Source organism: Oncorhynchus masou, unplaced genomic scaffold (assembly GCF_036934945.1).
Source record: "Oncorhynchus masou masou isolate Uvic2021 unplaced genomic scaffold, UVic_Omas_1.1 unplaced_scaffold_7519, whole genome shotgun sequence".
Lineage (NCBI taxonomy): Eukaryota > Metazoa > Chordata > Actinopteri > Salmoniformes > Salmonidae > Oncorhynchus > Oncorhynchus masou.
The window spans coordinates 1-14242 of NW_027013981.1; the positions used below are offsets into that span (position 1 = coordinate 1).

At 45.7% G+C, this 14242-nt stretch overlaps 1 protein-coding gene across 1 annotated transcript; it reads right to left on the reverse strand.

The window, feature by feature from the left end:
• Window positions 1–9469: 9469 nt before the first annotated feature.
• On the reverse strand, window positions 9470–13802 carry LOC135537338 (dual oxidase 1-like; the record flags this gene model as incomplete). The annotated part of the gene is made up of 6 exons (XM_064963537.1): window positions 9470–9971; window positions 10698–10826; window positions 11695–11850; window positions 12685–12841; window positions 13085–13250; window positions 13649–13802. Coding segments are annotated over 6 exons (885 nt in total), but the record flags the coding sequence as incomplete, so codon positions are not given.
• Window positions 13803–14242: the final 440 nt, after the last annotated feature.

The following is a 14242-nucleotide window of genomic DNA, read 5'->3' on the forward strand; positions in this document are numbered from 1 at the left end:
GTCAATAAGATTCTTGCTACGTAAGCTTAACTTTCTGAACATTCGAGACGTGTAGTCCACTTGTCATTCCAATCTCCTTTGCATTAGCGTAGCCTCTTCTGTAGCCTGTCAACTATGTGTCTATCTATCCCTGTTCTCTCCTCTCTGCACTGACCATACAAACGCTCCACACCGCGTGGCCGCGGCCACCCTAATCTGGTGGTCCCTGCGCGCACGACCCACGTGGATTTCCAGGTCTCCGGTAGCCTCTGGAACTGCCGATCTGCGGCCAACAAGGCAGAGTTCATCTCAGCCTATGCCTCCCTCCAGTCCCTCGACTTCTTGGCACTGACGGAAACATGGATCACCACAGATAACACTGCTACTCCTACTGCTCTCTCCTTCGTCCGCCCACGTGTTCTCGCACACCCCGAGAGCTTCTGGTCAGCGGGGTGGTTCCACTAACCTCATTGCAACTCCCCTCCAAGTCTCCGACCACTACCTTGTATCCTTTTCCCTCTCGCTCTCATCCAACACTTCCCACACTGCCCCTACTCGGATGGTATCGCGCTGTCCCAACCTTCGCTCTCTCTCCCCGCTACTCTCTCCTCTTCCATCCTATCATCTCTTCCCCTCTGCTCATACCTTCTCCAACCTATCTCCTGATTCTGCCTCCTCAACCCTCCTCTCTTCCCTTTCTGCATCCTTTGACTCTCTATGTCCCCTATCCTCCAGGCCGGCTCGGTCCTCCCCTCCCGCTCCGTGGCTCGACGACTCATTGCGAGCTCACAGAACAGTGCTCCGGGCAGCCGAGCGGAAATGGAGGAAAACTCGCCTCCCTGCGGACCTGGCATCCTTTCACTCCCTCCTCTCTACATTTTCCTCCTCTGTCTCTGCTGCTAAAGCCACTTTCTACCACTCTAAATTCCAAGCATCTGCCTCTAACCCTAGGAAGCTCTTTGCCACCTTCTCCTCCCTCCTGAATCCTCCTCCCCCTCCCCCCTCCTCCCTCTCTGCAGATGACTTCGTCAACCATTTTGAAAAGAAGGTCGACGACATCCGATCCTCGTTTGCTAAGTCAAACGACACCGCTGGTTCTGCTCACACTGCCCTACCCTGTGCTCTGACCTCTTTCTCCCTCTCTCTCCAGATGAAATCTCGCTTCTTGTGACGGCCGGCCGCCCAACAACCTGCCCGCTTGACCCTATCCCCTCCTCTCTTCTCCAGACCATTTCCGGAGACCTTCTCCCTTACCTCACCTCGCTCATCAACTCATCCCTGACCGCTGGCTACGTCCCTTCCGTCTTCAAGAGAGCGAGAGTTGCACCCTTCTGAAAAAACCTACACTCGATCCCTCCGATGTCAACAACTACAGACCAGTATCCCTTCTTTCTTTTCTCTCCAAAACTCTTGAACGTGCCGTCCTTGGCCAGCTCTCCCGCTATCTCTCTCAGAATGACCTTCTTGATCCAAATCAGTCAGGTTTCAAGACTAGTCATTCAACTGAGACTGCTCTTCTCTATATCACGGAGGCGCTCCGCACTGCTAAAGCTAACTCTCTCTCCTCTGCTCTCATCCTTCTAGACCTATCGGCTGCCTTCGATACTGTGAACCATCAGATCCTCCTCTCCACCCTCTCCGAGTTGGGCATCTCCCGGCGCGGCCCACGCTTGGATTGCGTCCTACCTGACCGGTCGCTCCTACCAGGTGGCGTGGCGAGAATCTGTCTCCTCGCCACGCGCTCTCACCACTGGTGTCCCCCAGGGCTCTGTTCTAGGCCCTCTCCTATTCTCGCTATACACCAAGTCACTTGGCTCTGTCATAACCTCACATGGTCTCTCCTATCATTGCTATGCAGACGACACACAATTAATCTTCTCCTTTCCCCTTCTGATGACCAGGTGGCGAATTGCATCTCTGCATGTCTGGCAGACATATCAGTGTGGATGACGGATCACCACCTCAAGCTGAACCTCGGCAAGACGGAGCTGCTCTTCCTCCCGGGAAGGACTGCCCGTTCCATGATCTCGCCATCACGGTTGACAACTCCATTGTGTCCTCCTCCCAGAGCGCTAAGAACCTTGGCGTGATCCTGGACAACACCCTGTCGTTCTCAACTAACATCAAGGCGGTGGCCCGTTCCTGTAGGTTCATGCTCTACAACATCCGCAGAGTACGACCCTGCCTCACACAGGAAGCGGCGCAGGTCCTAATCCAGGCACTTGTCATCTCCCGTCTGGATTACTGCAACTCGCTGTTGGCTGGGCTCCCTGCCTGTGCCATTAAACCCCTACAACTCATCCAGAACGCCGCAGCCCGTCTGGTGTTCAACCTTCCCAAGTTCTCTCACGTCACCCCGCTCCTCCGCTCTCTCCACTGGCTTCCAGTTGAAGCTCGCATCCGCTACAAGACCATGGTGCTTGCCTACGGAGCTGTGAGGGGAACGGCACCGCAGTACCTCCAGGCTCTGATCAGGCCCTACACCCAAACAAGGGCACTGCGTTCATCCACCTCTGGCCTGCTCGCCTCCCTACCACTGAGGAAGTACAGTTCCCACTCAGCCCAGTCAAAACTGTTCGCTGCGCTGGCCCCCCAATGGTGGAACAAACTCCCTCACGACGCCAGGACAGCGGAGTCAATCACCACCTTCCGGAGACACCTGAAACCCCACCTCTTCAAGGAATACCTAGGATAGGATAAAGTAATCCTTCTCACTCCCCCTTAAATGATTTAGATGCACTATTGTAAAGTGGCTGTTCCACTGATGTCAGAAGGTGAATTCACCAATTTGTAAGTCGCTCTGGATAAGAGCGTCTGCTAAATGACTTAAATGTTAAATGTTAACCCACTGTTCCCCGTGCGCCGAAGATGAATATGTTGATTAAGGCAGCCCCCACACCTCTCTGGTTCAGAGGTTAAATGCAGGACGACACATTTCAGTTGAATGGATTCAGTTGTACATCTGACTAGGTATCCTCCTTTCCCTTAATTTGGTTGAAAAAGAGTTTAATACTTCAGTTGCCCAGGCTCCCCTATGCAGATGTAACGGATGTGAAACAGGCTAGCTTAGTTAGCGGTGCGCGCTAAATAGACTAATGTAACGGATGTGAAACGGCTAGCTTAGTTAGCGGTGCGCGCTAAATAGACTAATGTAACGGATGTGAAACGGCTAGGTTAGTTAGCGGTGCGTGCTAAATAGACTAATGTAACGGATGTGAAACGGCTAGCTTAGTTAGCGGTGCGCGCTAAATAGCGTTTCAATCGGTGACGTCACTTGCTCTGAGACCTTGAAGTAGTAGTTCCCTTGCTCTGCAAGGGCCGTGGCTTTTGTGGAGCGATGGGTAACGATGCTTCGTGGGTGACTGTTGTTGATGTGTGCAGAGGGTCCCTGGTTCGCGCCCGGGTATGGGCGAGGGACGGTCTAAAGTTATACTGTTACACATAGATCCAACTGAAAAACTTTACTTGCTATTCTGTCAGTTGGCATATCCAACAGTCTATTCCAAAGTCTCACCATACATACCTTACATCTCATCACACAGGGTTCCCAGCCCATATCCCCAGTTATTGCAAGTATAGGTGCAAACTTGTGGACACTTCTCTTAGTACCTGGTTTTCTAAAAGTCATTATCATGTTGTTTTTGTCTGGTTAATGGTGAGTCTCCATCTTTTACACCAACTGACTGCACATAATAACATGTTTGGCAGGTCTTGTTCAGTTTCTGCCGTCAAAATAACATCATCAACATATAAAAGGATACTTAGCATTTCATCATCACATCATCATCATATCCTACTCCAACATTTCTTTTGCCAAATAATTTATAAATAAAGCAAACAGAGTCGGTGATAAGGAGTCTATTTGTTTTGCACCATATTAATTAACACGCACACAAGCAATTGGTACTTTGTAAAGAGACTTGATTGCGTGATAAAATTTCCCATCAACCCCTGTCTTTAACAAACTATAGACTAAAATATCCCTATTTACACAATCAAACGCTATCTGGAAATCAATGAAACATGCAAAAATAGGCATCTCTTCATTACAAATGTATTGTACGAGAAGATATGATTTATACAGGCTCTGGATTTACGAAAAAAAATGGTGTTTTTCCACCAGAATGTTTTGATCCTCCAAAAGAGGAGCACCATCGTTGCCAGATGCTCCAGACTGAGTACCCTTGTTGCCGGAGGCTCCGGACTGAGCTACCTCGTTGCCGGAGGCTCCGGACTGAGCACTCTCATTGCCGGAGGCTCCGGACTAAGCACCCTCGTTGCCGGAGGCTCCGGACTGAGCACCCTCGTTGCCGGAGGCTCCGGACTGAGCACCCTCGTTGCCGGAGGCTCCGGACTGAGAACCCTCGTTGCCGGAGGCTCCGGACTCAGCACCCTCGTTGCCGGAGCCTCCGGACTGAGCACCCTCATTAGCCTGTTGAGGATGGATGAATATAATTTACAGGTCCTAGTTAACTTATACCTCTACAGTTCAGCGGTACTTTCTGGTCATTTTATTTTAAGATTTGGGAATGGGATTCACTGTAGACTTATACCAAATAGATGGCAGTGTACTGTACTCATTCACTATAGACTTATACCAAATAGATGGCAAAATACTGTACTCAAAAACAAATTTGGAGCAAATCATATTTTATAAATCAATTAATTTAGTGGATTTTAAAACCTCATTAGGTAGTTCATCAATGCCAAACGCTTTCCCATGTTTTGCAGCTTCAATCGCCTTCTCTAACTTCTGCCACAGACAGCTCCTCATTTACTTAAGGGTTACTTATATACAAAGACGGTTCTAACATTGTATTTCCCCATTGTAGTTTTCAGGGAACATGTGTCTTTATACAATTCTTCCTCAAACATGTGTCACATTTTCGTTACCTGCCAAAACCTGGCTCTTGTGCGATTCACTTTAATATCACAACCGTCTGATCCCAAGATCTGATGAAATCTCTTTGTGGCAAAGAGTCAATAAGTATTGAGTTTCTGCCGAGTAATAGTCAGCTGGCAAGCAGTTCATTCACACCTGTAAGCTGTGGGTGCCTGAGTGCCCAATCACATATTGAGTGATTGACAGGTCTGAATCCCTATCAACTCTGCTCCTCCCCTGATATTCCCACCCACAGTGATCGATTGACAGGCCAAAATGTTACGAATGAGGAAATTGAATGGGAGGAATAATATTGTTTTAACCAATAAGGATTGGAATTTTGAACTGTCTCTCCCACGGTCAAGGGTAAAAATAAAATAAAAATGTTAAATTGCACATAGAGTTTCTCTTTTTGTCACAATAATGTGGAGGACATGGATTATACAGTAACCCATGTAAGTAATCTAATTCATTTCCCTCTAACTGGCCGGAATGCCTCTGTTGACCCTATAGCTATGCAGTAATCATGTGCCTATGAACCAGAGTTATACTGCTAGCACTGAGGCGAAATGCCCTAGTAGGAAGTCCACTGTGTGCAGAGTCAACATCAATAACTTGAGCATGTCTTCCGATAAGCTTCCCAGTAAAGCAATAAATACAATCAAACAATCAAGCATATGTGTGAAATGCTTGATAATGTAAGTGATATCAACAGAGAGAGATTTTCGGGGTGATTTAAATATTGCCTGGCTTCCATCAAGTTGCCTACTTCAAGAACAGAACACAGAGGGTGTTCTTTAATGGAAGCCTCTCCAATACCATGCAGATAGAATCAGTATTCCCCAGGGCACTTTTCTAGGCCCTTTACTTTTGATGCAATCTATACTAAGGTCATGCCACTGAGTAAAGCCAGAGTGTCAATGTATGTAGATCACTCAACACTATACACGTCAGCTACTATAGTGAGTGAAATCACTGCAACACTCAAACAAAGAGCTGCAGTTAGTTTCAGAATGGGTGACAAGGAATTGCATTTTAGACAAATCATTCACTAAACTGCAACTAAATATTGTAATGAATAATGTAGAAATTGAGGAAGTTGAGGTGACTAAACTGCTTTGATTAACACTGGATTGTAAAATTGTCATGGTCAAACCATATTGATACAACAGTAGCTAGAATGGGGAGAAGTCTGTCCACAATAAAGCGCTGCGCTACCTTCTTAACAGCACTATCAACAAGGCAGGTTCTACAGGCCCTAGTTTCTACCTTCTTAACTACACTATCAACACGGCAGGTTCTACAGGCCCTAGTTTCTACCTTCTTAACAGCACTATCAACAAGGCAGATCCTACAGGCTCTAGTTTCTACCATCTTAACAGCACTATCAACAAGGCAGGTTCTACAGGCTCTAGTTTCTACCTTCTTAACAACACTATCAACAAGGAAGGTCCTACAGGCCCGAGTTTCTACCTTCTTAACAGCACTATCAACAAGGCAGGTTCTACAGGCCCTAGTTTCTACCTTCTTAACAACACTATCAACAAGGCAGGTCCTACAGGCCCTAGTTTCTATCTTAACAGCACTATCAACAAGGCAGGTCCTTACAGGCCCTAGTTTCTATCTTAACAGTACTATCAACAAAGCAGGTCCTACAGGCTCTAGTTTCTACCTTCTTAACCTCTTACACTTATGGTGGCGCTATTTCATTTTTGGAAGAAAAACGTTCCCGTTTTAAACAAGATATTTTGTCACAAAAAGATGCTCGACTATGCATATAGAAATGACAAGGATTTTTGAGGCTCTGTCTTTCATGATCTCCTTATATGGCTGTGAACGCAAGAGGAATGAGTCTGCCCTTTCTGTCGTTTCCCCAAGGTGTCTGCAGCATTGTGACGTATTTGTAGGCAGATCGTTGGAAGATTGACCATAAGAGACCACATTTACCACGTGTCAGCCAGGTGGTCCTGCACGAGGCATTAGTGCTCAAAAGTCACCTGCCAGTATTTTTCCATGGGGCACAGAGAGAGAAGCAAGCTTCCATGAACTGCATGTCAATGAAGAGATATGTGAAAAAACACCTTGAGGATTGATTCCAAACAACGTTTGCCATGTTTCGGTCGATATTATGTAGTTAATCCGGAAAGAGTTTCACAAGTTGCAGGTGCCTACAGGCCCTAGTTTCTATCTTAACAGCACTATCAACAAGGCAGGTCCTACAGGCCCAAGTTTCTATCTTACACAGCACTATCAGAAACAATGCGCAGGTCCTACATGGCCCTGAGTTTCTACCTTCATTAACAACACTATCAACAAGGCAGGTCCTTACAGGCACCTGAGTTATCTATCTTTAACAGTACTATCAACAAATGCAGGTCCTACAGGCTCGCTAGTTTCTACCTTCTTAACTACACTATCAGTCAAGGCTAGGTCCTACAGGCCCTAGTTTCTGACCTTCTGATATGACAGCACTATTCAGACAAGGCTAGGTCCTGAACAGGCGCCTAGTTTCTACCTTCTTAACTGCGACTATCAACAAGGCAGGTCCTACAGGCGCTAGTTTCTAGCCTAACGGCACTAGTCAACAAGGCAGGTCCTACAGGGCCTAGTTTCTACCTTCTTAACAGCACTATCAACAAGGCAGGTCCTACAGGCCCTAGTTTCTACCTTCTTAACAGCACTATCAACAAGGCAGGTCCTACAGGCCCTAGTTTCTACCTTCTTAACAGCACTATCAACAAGGCAGGTCCTACAGGCCCTAGTTTCTACCTTCTTAACAGCACTATCAACAAGGCAGGTCCTACAGGCCCTAGTTTCTACCTTCTTAACAGCACTATCAACAAGGCAGGTCCTACAGGCCCTAGTTTCTACCTTCTTAACAGCACTATCAACAAGGCAGGTCCTACAGGCCCTAGTTTCTACCTTCTTAACAGCACTATCAACAAGGCAGGTCCTACAGGCTCTAGTTTCTGCCTTCTTAACAGCACTATCAACAAGGCAGGTCCTACAGGCCCTAGTTTCTACCTTCTTAACAGCACTATCAACAAGTCAGGTCCTACAGGTCCTAGTTTCTACCTTCTTAACAGCACTATCAACAAGGCAGGTCCTACAGGTCCTAGTTTTGTCACATCTGGACTACTGTTCAGTCATGTGGTCAAAGAGGTGCCACAAAGAGGGACCTTGGAAAATTAAAATTCTCAGAACAGGGCAGCACTGCTGGCCCTTAAATGTACACAGAGAGCTAACATTAATAATGTGCATGTCAATCTTTCATCGCTCAAAGTGGAGGAGAGATTGACTTCATCACTTCCTGTTGTTTTTGTAAGAAGCATTGACATGCACCGAGCTGTCTGTTTAAACTACTTGCACACAGCTCAGACACCATGTCACGCTGGTATAAAGGAGACTGGCGCAGGAATATATCTGTTTTTTTTTTGTTATACACCCAAAACAAACACGCATACAAAACACTGGGATGTACCCAAACTAAAGAGCGAGGGTAAAACTCGTTGAACGACACGATACCCGTAAATACACAAAGCACAAAACCCGCGGCACATGCTGAAACAACGCAACGGTACTCATGGGGTGGCAGGGTAGCCTAGTGGTTAGGAGTGCCAGAGGTGGCAGGAGTAGCCTAGTGGTTAGAGTGTAGAGGTGGCAGGGTAGCCTAGTGGTTAGAGTGTAGAGGTGGCAGAGGTGGCCTAGTGGTTAGGAGTGTAGAGGTGGCAGGGTGGCCTAGTGGTCAGGAGCGTAGAGGTGGCAGGGTAGCCTAGTGGTTAGAGTGTAGAGGTGGCAGGGTAGCCTAGTGGTTAGAGTATAAGAGGCTGCAGGGTAGCTCTAGTGGTTAGAGCGTTGGACTAGTAACCGAAAGGTTGCAAGTTCAAATCCCTGAGCTGACAACGTACAAATGTACGACTGAGTTTTACCTTGTCAGCTCGGGGGATCTTGCAACCTTCCGGTTACTAGATAACCACTAGGCTACCTCCCGCCTTTGTTTGAAGCGCTGTCACAATGAAAATGTTTTTTAAATCAACACGTCTCAGCAGCATAGATATTTGTTGCAAAGAAAAGTGTAAAAAAGGGCTTATTTTGTCGATTTGACAGATACAGGCTTGGCTAGATTGTAGTCACGGTGCGCCTGCATACGGAGCTCAGCCAGCACGGCTATTTGTGTAACTGGATAAACACGTTTTAATGATGCAATTTAACCGATTGATGTTGGGAAAATAGATGTCGAAATGTATAATGGTTTTAAATGCCTTTTAAATAGCTCGGGAGGAAAAATATTTCCCTAAAATTAAGGCTACTGATTATTTCTCAGTATCTACTCGCAAGCTTCTCATTGAAAGACTGGTAGGTTGATGGAAGGCTACTCCTTGAGTCAAGAGGTTGTGATACAACAAAGCCGAGACAATGCCTGGGCCGTGCTCATCATGGTTCTGACATGCGAAGTGGAAATGGTACCATGATTTTGCTCGTTGTGCACGTTGCTCAATTGATATATCAATCATGGTATCATTTTCACTTCGCCTGTGTGTGTGTGTGTGTAACAACACCGTCGGACATGAAAACAACAATACAAAATGTAACAGCAGCACAACAAAATGGATAAAAATACATTTATTTTTTGCAGGTGCCTTTGTCATTTTATACACTGGTGGTGCAACAAGTTCTTTCTAACAGTGATAGCAGGAGCAACCAACATTATCAAGTGGTCAAATCCATTCATCTTCAAGTTCAAAAATGCAATCTATTAATTATCACATCATATATAAAATTGACATATCTATTTAATACAGACTAGCTCATAACATTGCTAATCATTGAAAAGGACAAATATTACGTAAAAGCAGTAGACAGTATTTCATTTTAATAAATTTATAAGTTGTAAAATCTAGTCTGAAGGACTCATAAACGGTTCTTTCTTCATTGTTATTCGGCACAGTAGTAAGTGGTGTACAATGGGTATTCCCCAGTCCTGCTGTTAGAAGTTCTCATAGTGATGTATGAAATGTGTTTGGTCTCTCTTGTTCATCTGTTGGCAGGCCTTCTCTACGTTCTTAGTGAGACCAGGAGGACCACAGCTGAACACACCAATCTTACCCACCTAGAGAGAGAAAGAGAGACAAACAGTAATTCTATAAGACCAGTTCCAATGTATGAGTATCTGTTTATCATGGTAGATTACTAACTACAGGGGCTGTATTCGCTGCCAAAAGGTGCTTCAACAAAGTACTGAGTTTTAAAGGGTCTGACTACTCATGTAAATGTATTATTTTTAATACATTTGCAAAAATTTCTAAAATCCTTTCTTTTGCTTTGTCATTATGGGGTATTGTGTGTAGATTGATTGAAAAAAACAATTTCATCCATTTCTGAATTAAGGCTTTAAACGTAAACAAAATGTGGAAAAAGTGAGGTCTGAATATTTTCCAAATGCGCTGTATATAGCATAACTCTTCTTCCAGAGAAGTTTGTGCTGTATTAGCTAATGTCTATGGACAAGTAATACTGATAGATACTATGATAACAGATGATAGCAATATAATAACCACTATAAAGTATAAACAGGTCTGGCATCAGGTTTTACGGCGCTGATGGATGTGGATATTTACTTTCACCAAGTCCTAACTGACCTCAGAGTGCACCTCCTGTAATGAGCTGAAGGAGACAAAGGACACACACACATACAAACACACATACAATGTTGTGTAGCAGTAACTCACCTCAGAGCTCACCTCCTGTAATGAGCTGAAGGAGACAAAGGACACACACACAGACATGCCACACACACATACAAACACACATACAATGTTGTGTAGCAGTAACTAACCTCAGGGTGCACCTCCTGCAGAGAGCTGAAGAAGGAGGCAAATGGTGGACGACCAAAGTGGGTCACAGATCGCAGGCCGGTGAACAGGCTCCGATTCCACACCTTCTGGAAGTGACGCTCACACACGTACTGACCAGACACATGAGGACATCCCACTTTAGTACCACATACTACATTTACTGTTGTTAAAAATGTACAGTCCTAAATTCCTCAAGTCCTAACATTTTATAGTCCTAAAGTCTTAAAGTCACAAAATCACCAAGTCCTAAAGTCTTAGTTACCAAGTCCTAAAGTCTTAGTTACCAAGTCCTAAAGTCTTAGTTACCAAGTCCTAAAGTCTTAGTCACCAAGTCTTAAAGTCACAAAATCACCAAGTCCTAAAGTCTTAGTTACCAAGTCCTAAAGTCTTAGTTACCAAGTCCTAAAGTCTTAGTTACCAAGTCCTAAAGTCTTAGTCACCAAGTCTTAAAGTCACAAAATCACCAAGTCCTAAAGTCTTAGTCACCAAGTCCTAAAGTCTTAGTAACCAAGTCCTAAAGTCTTAGTTACCAAGTCCTAAAGTCTTAGTTACCAAGTCCTAAAGTCTTAGTTACCAAGTCCTAAAGTCTTAGTTACCAAGTCCTAAAGTCTTAGTCACCAAGTCCTAAAGTCTTAGTAACCAAGTCCTAAAGTCTTAGTTACCAAGTCCTAAAGTCTTAGTTACCAAGTCCTAAAGTCTTAGTTACCAAGTCCTAAAGTCTTAGTTACCAAGTCCTAAAGTCTTAGTTACCAAGTCCTAAAGTCGTAAGGTCCTAAAGTGCAAGCTCTGCCCTCCTGGTACATAATAGAAGCTACAACTAAACCAGACAATGTATCTACACTGTTGTACTCTAATCCTGTGACATTTTCAAGCACTTCTAGGGCCAGTTTTCCAGACCCAGATTAAGCCTAGCCCTGGGTTGAGAATGTGTTTTTTTTTAAATCTACATCCAGCAAACCGTTTGTTGGTTGTTCTCACCAGCATGGTGGTTCGCAGGTCAAACTTCTCCGCCAGCTGCGTGATGTAGATGTGGACAGAGACCAGGTCCAGACTGTCCTGCTCCTCCACCTCCCGGATGATGTCAGACACCCACTCAAACTGACGCTGAGTCCGCGTCACCCAGATAAAGTATATCTGCAGACGGACAGGATATTCCCCCCCCCGGGCAAAGCCAAATGTTAAGCATAGGGATTCAGATTAGGGTTAAGGACATAAAGGCAGGAGGTAGGGTTAGGGTTAGGGTTAGGGTTAGGGTTAGGGTTACTTTTATTCTGATACGGGACTGTGTAAATACTGTACATGTAACCATATCTACATGTACATACTACCTCAATCAGCCTGACTAACCGGTGTCTGTATGTAGCCTCTCTACTGTATATAGCCCCTCTACTGTATATAGCCTCGCTACTTTTATAGCCCTGCTACTGTATATAGCCTGTCTTTTGACGGTTGTTTTATTTCTTTACTTACCTATTGTTCACCTAATACCTTTTTTTGCACTATTGGTTAGAGCCTGTACGTAAGCATTTCACTGTAAGGTCTACACCTGTTGTATTCGGCGCACGTGACAAATCAACTTTGATTTGGATCACTAGAAGAAGCAGAAGAAGGAGAAGAAGAAGGAGAAGAAGAAGAAGAAGCAGAAGAGAGAAGAAGAAGAAGAAGGAGAAGCAGAAGAAGAAGCAGAAGAAGCAGAAGAAGAAGCAGAAGAAGAAGAAGGAGAAGCAGAAGAAGAAGCAGAAGAAGCAGAAGAAGAAGAAGAAGAAGAAGCAGAAGAAGAAGAAGAAGGAGAAGCAGAAGAAGAAGAAGGAGAAGCAGAAGAAGAAGAAGGAGAAGCAGAAGAAGAAGAAGAAGAAGCAGAAGAAGAAGAAGCAGAAGAAGAAGCAGAAGAAGCAGAAGAAGAAGAAGCAGAAGAAGAAGAAGCAGAAGAAGGAGAAGGTTCCTGACATTCTCATTTGTACAGCTTACCTTTTTACACTGTATCTTGAACTTGACTGAGGACTTGAACACCAGGTCCTTGAGGATGGAAGCGAAGGGTGACACCAATCCCTCCTCCCACCAGGACTGACACCTCAAAATTTGTCCACTCCTGGTGGCCCTCCCCAAATGGCCCGTCCAGGTACAGCTGTGGAATGGGAGTGCAAATATGTGATAGAGAAGCATTGGAAAACAGCAATAATTAATCACCTATCCAACCAACCAATCAGGCACATGCATGCATGTACACAGACACGCTTGCAGCAGACACAGATGGATGCACAGATGCACACACACAGACCCCCAACCTACACACAGACCCCCCACCCTACACATACACATCCTCCCTCCCTCCATGCCTCCCTCCCTCCATGCCTTTGGATATGTTCGCAGTTGTTCCAGGTTGTTGGGGGCGTATGCCTCTCGGAGGTGGCTGGTCCAGGGGCCTATGGCGCGGATGTGAAGGCTGAGGGTCTCCTCATGTGGAGCTGACGTCAGGGTGAATGGGTGATACTCATCTGTGCCAAGCGCCAGACACGCCACCCTCACCCACTGGCCTGAGCGGTACACAAAGCCCTGGGGACGCTTGAACTCCAGGTATGTCACTTCTATGTTGGGGTGGGGATAGAGAGAGAGAGAGAGAGAGAGAGAGAGAGAGAGAGAGAGAGAGAGAGAGAGAGAGAGAGAGAGAGAGAGAGAGAGAGAGAGAGAGAGAGAGAAAGATAAGATATAGAGAGAGGTTGAGCGACCAGTAGCACAAGGCAATAGCCAGAGTAGAGGGGAATATAAGGATAGAACTAGAATTAACCCACAAAGAACTAGAATGGGCACTTATGCATTCTTCCGCCCATCCAATCCACCATCCCTCCCTTCCCCCTCCCTCCCTGCCCCCTCCCACCCACCAACCAACGCACCCTTCCTCCCTCCCCTCCCATCCCTCTATCCCAGTCCCTACCTGAGGGCAGCAGCGTAGCATTGACCACAGGGATCTCCACCTTCTTCCTGTTGAGGCTGATGAGTTTGTCCAGGAGGAAGAGCAGTCCCGGGGGGATCAGGTAGATGTGGAAACGAGGCTCCTGGAGCAGAGCAAAGCTGCCATGGATGACTGTCTGGGGGGACGAGACATGGCCAAGAGGATCATGTTTAAAATCAACTAGAAACCAGGGGAGGAGACATGGCCAAGAGGATCATGTTTAAAATCAACTAGAAACCAGGGGAGGAGACATGGCCAAGAGGATCATGTTTAAAATCAACTAGAAACCAGGGGAGGAGACATGGCCAAGAGGATCATGTTTAAAATCAACTAGAAACCAGGGGAGGAGACATGGCCAAGAGGATCATGTTTTAATCAACTAGAAACCAGGGGAGGAGACATGGCCAAGAGGATCATGTTTAAAATCAACTAGAAACCAGGGGAGGAGACATGGCCAAGAGGATCATGTTTTAATCAACTAGAAACCAGGGGAGGAGACAAGGCCAAGAGGATCATGTTTAAAATCAACTAGAAACCAGGGAGGAGACATGGCCAAGAGGATCATGTTTTAATCAA